The 13,103-nt window shown below is 39.7% G+C and overlaps 1 protein-coding gene across 1 annotated transcript in view; it reads right to left on the bottom strand.

The window, feature by feature from the left end:
* Nucleotides 1-3,710: 3,710 nt before the first annotated feature.
* The window catches only part of LMO3 (LIM domain only 3), a 54,728-nt gene continuing 45,335 nt past the window's right edge, over nt 3,711-13,103 (bottom strand). The window contains exon 4 of the mRNA XM_058852978.1: nt 3,711-4,341. Within this exon, the coding sequence (XP_058708961.1) occupies nt 4,236-4,341 (106 nt within the window). The 3' untranslated portion in view covers nt 3,711-4,235. The remainder of the gene's footprint in view (nt 4,342-13,103) is intronic.

Genomic DNA, 13,103 nt, shown 5'->3' with positions numbered 1-13,103 from the left:
ACAGTGGAAGCTTTCAGAAAAATCAGCTAAATGTATAAAATTATACCCAGCAATCACTACAGACCTTCATTTTTGACAAGATTTGTTCTAGGTACAGATGACTGTAAACTACCTACTGCTGAGAAAATTATAAGAAGCTGCTGCATATTACGTTGAAAAAAGCCTTTAAAGTACTTTAAAATCTATACAGTCAAAACCTTGCACCAGTCCCTGTTTGTTTCTTTTTCCCAGTCTCCCTTCTCACTGACCACTTCTCAATTTATCTTCCCCAAGTCATTTTATGTGTAGGCAATTAGGAACAGCTGAGGGATTGCTGGATGATTTTCCTTTATTTACATTACGTGAGCAAAACATCTGAACATTTTGGGAGGATAGGAGAACATGAAAGTGTGCTTAAAAAGCCACGAAACAACCCAGAAGATAGAAAAACACAAATCATGAAATAGATCAACTTTTAGCCCTGGTCACTGTTTCTGCCAAATCCAGGCTGTCTTGATCCATCACCATTTGTGGCAGATAGCAGACACAGCAGGTTACAGTTGTCAGAGGAACTTTTCACAGTTGAAAATCAAGGTTTGATAATTTTTATTTTTCCACATGGCTCAAAACCAGCCATCCAAGTTGATTGTAGTAGATTTTTTGAAAAAAAAAAGATCGTTATTATTATTTTTGTCTGGCTAAACTTCACGATGTGTACAGATAGAAACAAAGATGGGACACACAAGTGGAAGCATCAAATACATGGAATAAGGGGCACTATCAGAGTGTTTTGGTGGATGCAGACAGCATGTTGACACACACAGTGATGGAGAAGGAGAACCAAGGTAGCTAACACAAAGCAACCCAAAGGAATGGTCTAAGCCTCTGTCAAAATGATCACTAAAAGTGGCCTGGCAGATAATCTCTCTCCAGTATTGACTTATGATGATGTACTTTATTGGAGCTGTAAATGTTTCCATTAAATATTTCAACTCTCAGTCATTATTTTAACAGCCAGGCAAGACGGAAGTTTGAAATACAGGAAAATGTGTAATTGATCTTTGACCTACATCAAATCTAAATTTATTCCGTGTCCTCTACATACAAATTTTAGATATGTATGTGAATAAGACAGATGAGCATAAAGTGCTCAAAGCAATGCCATACCATTGTGCACTGCAATATATCCATATTTCTTTATCCTTGCATCAATTAAGATTGGTATAATGGTGAGGTTATTTTATTTCTCCATAGCAGGACCACCTTCCTCTTCCACACTTTGAGCCAATGTCACAAAATGCACATATGAGCAACATAGCATGTAGTAATGAGCCACTCTTTTCCCATTCCCCTCTCTTCATCTGCTCCATGAAGAGCTGAGCAGCGGCACTTTGTGGGAATGAGAGATTCCTTGAGCATTTACAGCACTGCTGGTGCTCAGTTGCCATCATCCTCTTCCTCAGGCTAAGCTGGTTTTGGTGCTTTCCTGTCTCAGATCTGTGGTTGCCTCCTGTGAATGCTCTGCTCCTCCCAGGGTGTCCTAATGCTGCTCTGTAACACTCGCACGGCTCTTGGTTTTCTGAGGAGCCAAAAATGCTTTACAAAAGCATTTGTAAATATCCATGTATGTTTATCCATGTATTATATGTATCCATGAGCCCCATTTGACAGATGGGGACAACTGAGGCACAGAGAAGCTGAGTGACTTGCCCAAACTTACAGGGAGTCAAAGACAAACGTCAAAGACCCTTCTTTCCCATCCTCCAGTTTTATTTCTGAACCAGGGATTTCTACCCATTCAGCAGCCTACTGCTCGGAAAGAAGTAGAGATCTTTCTGATTTCTAATGGGAAGACCCAAGAGGGGCTGGAGGAGAAAATTGAAATTGGGCTCAAAACAAGATAATATGATTCTTCCCTTTCTGTCCACCCTGACCTTCATGGAAAGGACAGCTTGTTTATTGCACTGCAGTAGGTCTGTGAGAGCCTAATAGCACCTCTGACACCAGCTGCTTCGTTATCCCAAAGATATTAAGGGACTGTGGAAGGGAGTGGAAGAGACACTTGTGCTCAAGGTTAGGAAGGAAGATAGTCCACCAAAGAGGGCTAAATTTAATTTGAAAAACTATGTGGAGCTATTTCTTCTAATTAACAAGAACAGCCTGAGGAGTTGTTGCATTTTTTACTGGTCCTGTATGAGTCAGAGTCAAGTTTTGTGAGCCATGCTTATTTTCAAAAGGGTTCACAGCCAGAAAAAAACCCACACTCTTAACAACAGTCATTAAAACTAAATATCTATTTCTAAGTCAAGCCACTGTGCAGTGTACTCTTACCATACACTTAAGGAATTTCCCCACTGCATTACAAAGTTTCTTTGACCATCCCCAGCAAAAACATGCTGAAACTGCAACAGGACAGGAAGAGCAGGAAAGGACAGCAGTCAACTTGAGCAGAGACATGGGTTCATACTTGAAATAAAAACAAGAGCTTAGCTTCATAACAACATAGGGTATAGTGGGTTTCTTTTTTTTTGTTTTTTTCTTCTTAATACTGTTTTGTTGTTTGTTTGTTTTTAATACAGGTTGTTTTCCCAGTGAGCTAGATTACAGTGGCAAACAGACAAGACATAAATATGCATTCAACAACTTTTTAAACATTCATCCTGCTTCCCTTTGCCAAACACCTGTAAGCTCTGTCAGGGGTGTGAGCACTTAGGGACGTCCTGCTGCTGCAATAACTTCATGGCTTTAAAAACAGAGCTCCACCTCTCCTAGAAAACGGACTGATTGCCAACAGGAGCTGTCAGCAGCGATTCCACCTCTGTCAAAAGGATTTTAATTGCCAGTATTGATGGGACAAACCTGTAGGATGTTGGCATGGACAGCAAGGTACCTGTGCAGTCGAGTGTGGTAGCTCTCGCTTGCTATTGCAAAGTTTTGTCCCATCCACATCAGCATTTAAATTACCTTCAGCATTCACTGAGGTGGGTAATTAGCAACCAGTCACTCTCCCAGTGTCAGCTCAGGGTCATTTCTTTAATGTAAATAGACCCTCAGAGGGGGCTGTTTACAGTGCCTTCTACTTTCTCTTTTTCCAGGGTTTGTTGAGGACGCAGCCCCAGAAAACATTAGGGTTAAGCCCTGATAGACAAAAATAAAATAAAATAAAATAAAATAAAAAAAAAAGAGTAAGAAAAGAAAGGAAATAAAAGAAAAAGGAAAGAGAGAGAGAGGGAGATGAGGGAGAGAGAGAGACCCCTCAAATTTTAAGAATTTTTAAAAATGTATATTAACAGAAATCTTCTCCCTTTCTTCCCCCCCTCCAAATTAATGATTTCAGAAAAATAACATATATATTTATATATATATATAAAATAAGATACCCAGAGGCACTGGTTTGCATTAGGGCTTAATTTCCAGCTAAATTAAAAATCAAATCCAGGCATTTGGAACGCCTAAGGGGCACGAAAGCAGCACCCAAAATCATTAACTTTTGCACCTTTTATAATATATCTCAAACCAGTCAGATTTGCTTTTCAAAATTTTGTAGTAAAATAAAAGTGCTCTTTGAGGAAAATCCATGCAATTAAACAGCAGATGCTTAACCCCTGAAAAATAGAGGCTTATAAGAGAAGTGCTGATAGACCCTTAACCATAGCATCATTAGCAGCAGGTGCTGCTAGTTATTAGTTTTCTAAATAGTTTTAATGTAAACAGTATTCTTAAGCTCTAAGTGTAGCATAATGGTTGGGATTTGCTCTTTAATGCTTTTTACTAGAAAGATACAGCTCATTTAAAATAGCTGGTAGATACAGAAAGCATAAATATACAGTAAGTTTAGACACTGATTGTACTAAATGCAACAATACAAAGAAGCAAACAGGAACACAAATGGTAACACAATAAAACTGTATTACATTTGTGCTTCAAATATTACAATACATTATGTACAATAGTCCAAAATAAACATCTCATGCCAAATGACACAAAAAGAAACAAAAAAAACCCCAAACTGAAAATCCCAAGAGCAAGCAAAAAGAATCCAGCTGTATATACAGTACCTTTTTAATTAACATTCAACTCTGAACTGGAGCAATTTTCACTACATACAGATGCAGTCCGCCTTTTATTTCACGCAACCATTCTGTCTCCCTATATCTATGCTATTCAGTAGGTTCCTGTGTCATTTCTTATATACATGTTGAGCAAAAAAGATAAAAGAACATAGTGCTTTTTATTCTTAATGATGTGGCATCCGATCAGCGAACCTGGGGTGCATAACCTTCTTTCATTAAACCCTCCTCATAGTCTGTCTGGCACAGAATCATGTTGTTCTTCAGGAAAAATTTGTCTCCCACACAAAATCTGAAATTAAAATAATAAAGAGGAAAGAAAAAGAGAGTTTGAGGATAAATGATGCGATATGGACTTACAGGGTTGTAGAGCGAGCGCTGGCTGGACTGCACCCACATGTGCACGTGGGAAAGCCCAGCAGAGGAATTGCCCTGGTGCCACAATTAATCCTGTGCTTTCAACAAAACCTAGTGCATTCAGGCACTTTTGGTTCCCCTGCCAAAGATCTCATTCAAAGCCCACTGTGGGCTGTGGGAGCCCTGGATCAGGAGTGGCACACAGCTAAAACACAATAAATATCCCAGCTGAGTGACAAGTAAATGTCCTGCTCTCGTGCAAACCAGAAGGAAGACAAAGTGGAGAGCTAATCTGAGATACCTTGCATTTGTCTTGTGTCCTAGTAAGAATTCCTTGTCATGTTCCAGTTGGATATTTCACTAGATTTGATTTAAGGTGGTGATTCTGAGATCTGCTTCTAGCACACACACACAACTTTACCTACACTGTGGTGCAAACCAGAGACACACAGGCATGCAGAGAAACCTTTTTCCCTTGTTTTTTCCTGTAGGAGTTGATTATAAATTTAGTTACTCAGCTAACTCTCTCTCTCTTGTGGTATCAGTGTACCTACCTTGTTACACTATTACGTGCATCAGAATGATCTGATTGCTGCAAAACACCACAGAGATTTCATTTGCTTTTCTCTGATGATCAGGACAATCATGTAATGCTAGTGCTTCTGGCTGTCTGACTTCAAACTTCCACTAAAGTAGGATTTCCCAGCTAAAAATGTATGCTTTAAGAGGGCTCTTCCCCAGCACACCCTTCAATCCTTGACAAAGCCACTCCTCTCGAAGATACTGAGGGAGAAGTGAATGGGGCCAATGCAGAAAAAAAAAGTTTCCCTAGTGACTGCCTTGGCAGGGTTACATGGCTTTGTTTGTAGTGAACTCTCCAGCTATGAAATATACTGGGAGGCACTGCTTGCCTTATTCCAATTAAAATGAAAGAAAGTAACCTAAATGAACCCCTCAACACTGATGTGAATAAATGAAACCAGCTTCTACCAGCTAATTATGGATCTCAGTACATAAAGTATTGTTTAATGTGTAACAGATTATAATGTCCTTTTTTTATATAATTTCCAAATGGTGACATCTTGGACACAATTAGGGTCAGATATAAATGCTTGTGTTGTTTACGGTAGATTTAACAGCAGAGCAGCTATGGGAATAGCTGTATATGTATTTAATTGTAACAATTTAACCTTCAAATAGTGGTGCCTGCTGGAGCTGACCCAGTGAAACTCCACAAATGACACAGGTTGACCCAGCTGACCCCTGATAGTGGTCTGTCTTTATCAGACAGTCAATTTCTAATGATGTTCAAGCAGAAATCTTGGTGAATTGTTACAGATTAAATTGTGTATGGAAAGCAGTCCTTTAATGTTTTGTGAAGTTGGAGGTTTAAATGAGTAGCAGTTGGACTGATTTACATTTGTGAAGATTGGAATGCTAGACAAACAGTGAACCCATTTATTTTCCAACTGGGTAGCTCTGGAAATTTATCCTTATGCTAGCTAAATAGATAGAGGGAAAATAGTGTAATAAAAAAGTGGATTGAAAAGAATTAGCTCTGCTCTTAAAGGAAAATTGGTTTGTTTATTTGTGGACTTTTTTTTTTTTTTTCTGTGGGGTTACTGCCTGCTGCTGCTGCTGATTGAAAACAGATTGTGGGAGGATCCTGATATCTTTAAGTTATTTATGGTCAACAATCTTTTACAGAATTTAGAGGTTCCTATTATTCTTCCCACACCAATCCTGGTATACTAGGCTACTAACAACACAAAATGATTTTGAGTAGCAGTGTTGAGATGTAGAATTCATACATAAAAGTTGTTCTGTGGTGTTTTTTCCTAGTTTCCATCTTTTTCTATTTCTGTCCACTGGCAGCAACGTTGAGAAAAATTCTTCAGTGCACCTTACAGGATTAGGTAAAAAGTCTTAACTAGTACCAACATGTAACATTTGTTTTTCCCAAGGAAGTCACATTTAAAATCAACAAAAAAACAGCTGGGAGACGAAACCACCTCTGTAGCCAGCAGAAAACACCAAGCCTGAACTGAGAATATTATTCAATGTATTCCTTTTGTTCCGGGGAAAGACAGACCTTAGCAAACTAATATTTTGAAAGCATTTAGCAAATGAAAAATGCACTGCTGAAGTGCAATTCGCTTGCATGGCAATACTTAACACATGTGGCCTCATGCAATATTGTTTGCATCAAAACCCTGGCTGAAGGATTTTGTTCCTCAGCCCTCAGAGAAGTGACACAGTTTGGGTTAAACTGGATTAAACTGCACTGGCTACACGGGAGTGTCAGGATGCCTTTCCCAATAAAAAGTGTCAGTGCCTTTTGCTTTAGCAGTGTTGATATGTGGAGCCAGAAGTGCTCTACCTGTGCCTACATGGCACGTGGCAGCTTTATGCACGGGTGGATTAAACACGCGCACAGTTCCGCGCATCCTTCGCGTTCCCAACGCGCCGCCGTCCTGCGGAGAGAGGCTGCCAGTGGCCTCTCCAACCATGCTTGGCTGTCTGCCTCCATGGGAAAGCATCCTCTGCATGGTCCCCCGTGCCTTGGGGGAAACCTGTGATGCCTAGGGTTCAAATTCTGCCATTTTTTTCATATTGTGCAAGATCAGTGACAAGCGTACTTGGCAAAGGCTGACGGTGAGGCTTGTGGGGGTCCCTGGGTGTTAAATGTGTGAATTGTGCACTCATTAGGTGACAAAGAGGAAAGCACCAGGTGAAAAACCTATAATCCTGGCATGCTGGCTCCCAGGTACAGTGGGACAGGGCAAGCAAGCAGAGGAAGTATGAATAATTCCGGCTGTTCACACTTTCAACCTTATTTGACTCTCTAAAAACAGATTTAGCCTCTCCTAAAGTGAAAGAGCTGTCTGTAACTACTTCAGACTGGGTTTACTGCAGGATTTAAACCTGGCTTAGCTTTAAAATGGGAGGGTAAATTGAAGTCTAGCATCCCACTAAGGTTGGGGGCTTTTCTATGAAATTGGCATAGGGTGTAAATCAGGGCACAATTTGGGCACACGTATTAAACGGAGTCGAGGAGCGTATTAAGATGCTGCTGTGTTAGGGGCATATGATTAGGCAAGATTATTACTCTTCTAGCAGGCAGATGGTAGTCTTCAGCCTTCCCTAAAACCCTCACCCAATTTTTTTTTAATAGGCATGCAAGATGAAGAGGAAAGAATATACAATAGGCAGCATTAACATGCCAGATTGAACTGAGCACCATAAATTGATAATAGTACTTTTGACACGACAGTGACATTAGTAGAATGACCATTATAATTAACCTACATCCTAGAACCCCTGTCATATTTTAGAATGGCAAAAGGAAGGCCATCTGTATTACAAAATGACCTCTGTTATCACCTTGTTTGGAAGGGAAGGTGTGCTTAGACTAATCACAAGAAGTAAAAAAATTCCATTTTGAGAAGTAGCTCTTTCAGTGCTCAGAACAGATATTTAAGGAGATCTCACTGCTGTCTGTCATCTTTTCTGATGCACAGGACATGTGTCAAGGTACTGAAGACTACTTAAGAAAGCAAGAGAAATATTGCTGTGAAGGAAGGTGGCTTTGTGTGTGCCTCCTCTGATAAGGCCAGATCTTTGTCGCTGTAGAAAGAAACCAAATCTGGAAGCACTTAGTTGATTTCCTGAGGATTAGACAGTTCAGACTTAACCACACCCACACCCACACCCTTCCCCTCTGCTTTTTTTGCAATCAGTGATGTAACCTGGGCTCTACTTTTCACCTTTCCTCCCTTTTTTTAAATGTTGAGCTCCCAGTACAGTTCACATTATCTATATGGATCACTAAGAGAACAAATCCACTCTTTTACATCATCAGCCCACACCTGTGGTTTATTAATTCTGTCAAAATGTCCCTTTCAAAGGCTGGAAAGTGGGAGCTGTGCCTGAGTTTGTACATTTTCACCAGCACCTGTGTAGACACAGAATCCCAGTTCAACTTAAAACAGCAAACCTCAACTCGGTGTGCTTGTCATGCACTGTTTTATAAAAAGCAGGAATGGGCAATATGTTAATTTGTATTCTAAATTTTGAGACGTACAATGAAAATAAGCAGTACTCAGGCCTTCAGAATTTATAAAATGACCACTCATGCAAAAAACTAATATTGGGGTTTGAAATAAGGATGTCCCAGGCATTGTACTCCCACTCCCCCGCTTGACAGAGAACAAAAGCAGCATTGTGTGGGCATTTTACAGTTTATATTGGAGGTAAGTGTTTACAGCTACATCAGGACAGCAATTTCAATGAGTGTGTAACCATTTTCAGTCCAGTTTCTATTAAAATAAAGGCAATTTCAGATGGAAGGGTAGAACAGGCGGTTTAAACACCTCTCAGCGATAGCAGATGGGGGTTTTAAGCCATACTCCGAGTTGACTTCAAACGGCAGAGAGAAAATATCACAGGAGCAGGGAGAGAGGTGCTAAAGAGAGTGAGAGGAAGGACACACAAACTCTGGGAAGTGGGAAAGCCGAAGGCAGGCTGACATCATCGCTCCACTCAAAAGTGTCAAGCAAAGATACAGCTGAGCCCACTTGCAAGATTTTCCACTCCATTTTGTTTGTCACACACATGCAACCTGACAAAGTGTGAAAGGCACTGTCTGTTTACAAGTTTATTTTTCCGGTGGTTTCCTTCCTTCCTCCCACCACCCCCACCTCCAAATTTTCTGCAGGAATTAGATATATTGAGGTTACTGTCAACGTGAAGGGCTTCTGAGGAGAAGTTAAATATGTTTACAGAGAAGAAAGGGGAACACTCACACCATTAAGATGACTGTCACTAAGCTCTGCAGGTACTTAGGCGATGGAAAAACTTCAAATTAGGAGTAAGCTGGACAGAGACATGAGAGATAAGAGGATGCTAAAACCTTTAGGCTAGGAGCAAAGCTTAATATTCACAAAATTGCTACAGCTTTAAGCATCACTATCAAGAAAAACGTGGGGGAAATATCTCAAAAACTGTCTGGCTGGAGCAATTAGATCCTGGAGCTGAATAGCTTTATGAAAGGGAAAATAGGAGACAGTGGCTATTTGACACGGGGTTTAGTGGCTCAGGAGCTCTCTTTCAGGCCTGAATCTACACTCTGTCTGCCTGGAGTACAGTGTGTGAGACAATGCCTTTTTCTCCTCACTCTGAAAAAGTCACATTCAGGAGGCCAATAAAGGGACAGGGATGAGTTAGTTCAGAGCTAGAGTTCATGGCCTGGACAAAAGTCCCTTTAAGTGAAGGCAGCCTAATTACCATCCACACCGAGACTTGCACTGGATGGTGACTTGTAGATACGCAAAAGATAACAATGCAAACAGTGAAGTTGTCCATAAAAGCAGAAAAATCACTGAGTCTTCACAAAGAGCACTAGGCAAAGATGGACAGGCATCTCTCTGGGCCAGGACCAACTCTTCAAAGGGTAGGAACGCAGGGGTCATGCAATAGCAAGTCCCAAGTATGGGCTGCCCCTGGATCAGTGAGATGTGTGTTAATATAAATATTACCTAGCTTGAAAAGCAGAAGGGGCTGGAAGGAGCAACCAGGCCCAGAACATCAGAAAAAAATTCAGTGTTGGCAAAGACAGAGCCAGACATCTGAAGAAACAATTCTGCATTCTCATGAGCATTGCATGTTAGAAAAAAACCCTAAATAGTAGATGATAACTGAAAATGAAATGTGGAATTGAACAGAGGGCACTACCTACTCTGCAAAACTACTGTAGAGAAGGACCTAAAAGTTTTAAAATTTAATGGGAAGAAAATGTGACATTGGGTGTTGGAACCCTGGGCACAGAGAATTTCAGGTTTTCTGTGCTGACAGGCACTGACCTGCAGGAGAGCACTGTGTTTGACCTGAGGCTGTGGAAAAGGCTTCCAAAACTGAGTGACAGAACTGAGATTATGGGTGTCTAGTTTGAATAGAGGTGTGTTATATCACCTGGTGGAAAATTTAAAGTTTTGGGATATAGTAATATATATATAGCCAGATGGAGGAGCTTGTCTTGCTTTGTCACCTTCTTCTTCTTAGATTTAAGTGATATTGTGTGATTGGGTAAAAAAGTCCACAGTGCAGAACGCAGGTATTTAGGTATTAGGTTAAAAGTAAAAAAAAAAAAAATTAGTTAGCATTTTATAATTAGGTAGTTGACACTTAAAAGGCCTTGTAAAAAGAAGCCTGAGGCTCCATTTTTATTTTGTTGGCTTAGTGTGCTAAAAAACTCAGAGTCTGTGAGAATGTAACATAAATAAGAAATAAAAAACATTTCTGAGTCTGAAGAATGCCGTCTTTCACTCATTAATCCCAACCCTAAAGAAAAAACCATGAGACATTTTACAACTGGGGAATAAGGTTAAACAGGCCCTGCAATAGCTGGTGAGCTTGATATACCCACTGGTGATTTCTTGGATATTGTTGATGTGTTTGTGAATAAAAATTTTCTCTTCAATAAATAAATTACATATTGGTGGAATTAGTGGCTGGAGCAAAAACCTAAAACCCCTCAATAACATTATTTTGTATGCAAATGGGCAGGAGAAACTTAGAAACTTAGAAAAAAAATTAAACCGAAGTCTCACAAACACATCCTGACTCAGATTCTGCTGTGTGGTTTTGATTAGCTTGAGCAAAGTCAGAAAAAATGATCCTAAAGGACAACAGAAATTATTAATGAAATGGTGGGTGACAAGATTTTTTTGTTTAAAAGAGAGCAGGTAAAGGTTTCATAGTAGATCTGAAAACCCCCAAGTTGTCTAACAATGTAGGGGTTTATTGTTATACAAGTAAGAAAAACTAAAAGATTTGAAGCTATTAATGAGAGAATGTAGCCAGTGGGATGCTTTGCCATAGGAACCACAGAAGAGCTGTGTTGGAGCATCCATAAAATGGGACTTTTTGTAAAAAAACAACAAAATTAATTCTTCAGAAGGACACTAGTTCCAAATTGTGAGGAGGAAATGTACCCTACAAGCAGTCTGCTTTGTGAGGCTCCATGAGAGCTATTGCAATAGAATAAGGACTAGGGTCACTTTTGAGAATGAGAATTCAATTCTTTGAAACTCCTGGAACCACTCCCTGTTTTCACTCGATGAACTAGACTGCATTTCAGGTAAATTCATTCTTTTGTTCTCAGTCTAAGACACCTGTAAGACTATTTCAGAAACCCTTTGCCCAAAATACATGCAAAGTAAAAATCAAATAAAAGATTAGATTGAAGGCTTAGGAATAAAAAGGCTGAGAATTATTAAATAACCCAGTTAAGCTCCATTTCAGAAGCATCTAACAGCACTTTTCCGGGGGGATCAGTGGCCCCAGGGAACACTACAATGTGTGTTAGCTGCAAAGTGAAATTGTACATTAGTTTGCAGCTGTAATGGTAAAATAAGAATATTAAAAATATTCATAACAGCTGTGTTGGTTTTTTTTTTTTTTTTTTTGGCGGGGGGAAGAAAAAGAAAGTTCACTTCCCCAGATCCAAGAGTGCTAACTATGATGAAAATCTTTTGCACTCCGGCTAACAAACATTGTCTGCTTTGCTTGACTGATGAAGATTAGCTGACTTCTTACATTAAAGAAGTTTGTCTTGTATGGGCTGAAGTGACAAGACAATAACTAAGTGCTAATTGTGCATAACCAACACTAAAGATATGCAGCCCCATTATGGCATGTAATAAATGAAGCGAACAACAGAAATATATTGGGTGCTTTAATAATGATACCAGAACCGTGGTTTGGAAAAAAACAGGATGTGAAGGGTTTAGGAAATGAAACCCTAGGACACTCTGTGTGTGTCTTTTACATGTGGGAGCCTCTGCCTGCCTTGCTCGGAATACGGCTTCTCAGTTCTGTGGCAAGACAAAATTGATATAGGACTTTAAATAGCATTAGAACCTATAATTACTTTGCATTATTATATAGTTTAAGCAGTGGTTATTACTTGCCTGCTATTTTAATTTCCCATGCAACATGATGAAAAAGGTCAATTTGGCTTTTTTTAAAGAGCGTAATTGTGGTGTGCTACACTTATTAGCAGCTGTACATTTTATGGTTCTTTAGGGATGTTTGATTTTTAAATGACTACAGTGTTAAAAAATAATACACTGTAGGACAAGGTGAGTTAGGAAAGCTTATTTAGAGCTGTGTCTGGCTTTGTCATGTTAGACTATTATCTTCCTAATTTTCCATTGCTTCCCTAAAAACGTGTACCTTGCATTTCTTCCCAACTGAAGAAAAAGAAAAAAATGCTATAAAGTGCTGAATAGGACCATGTAATAACTGAAAAATAACTGAGAATAATAGGGACATTAAAGAGTGGACATAATTGTCTCCCTCACTTCCTAAACCTCATAGAACTCACTGGCAAAGCTGCTGTCAGCTCTGGTGGAGCCAGAAATGGAGCTCCCGGTGAAGTCTCTGATGGGATTTGGCCACCACTAGGAGTGTAGATGGTAAAAACTTGGCTCTATTCACCTCTGAAAAAATCAGTTCTTACAATTTTACCATTTTTGACATTCCTTCTCCAACTGTGCCATATGGGTGATGCTTCAGAACAGGGTGTCAGGTTTGGATCCTTGGGATTTTTATAACCTACGGTTTGGATATGGAAATAAAAATAGGACTGCAAGAGGTCCAAGGCTACTGCAGAGGAAATGGTGGGAACAACATCTT

The sequence above is a fragment of the Poecile atricapillus genome, chromosome 18 (genome assembly GCF_030490865.1).
Source record: "Poecile atricapillus isolate bPoeAtr1 chromosome 18, bPoeAtr1.hap1, whole genome shotgun sequence".
Taxonomy (NCBI): Eukaryota; Metazoa; Chordata; class Aves; order Passeriformes; family Paridae; genus Poecile; species Poecile atricapillus.
Note: the sequence above shows the minus strand (reverse complement) of the source record. Positions and strands in the feature narration are given on the sequence as shown.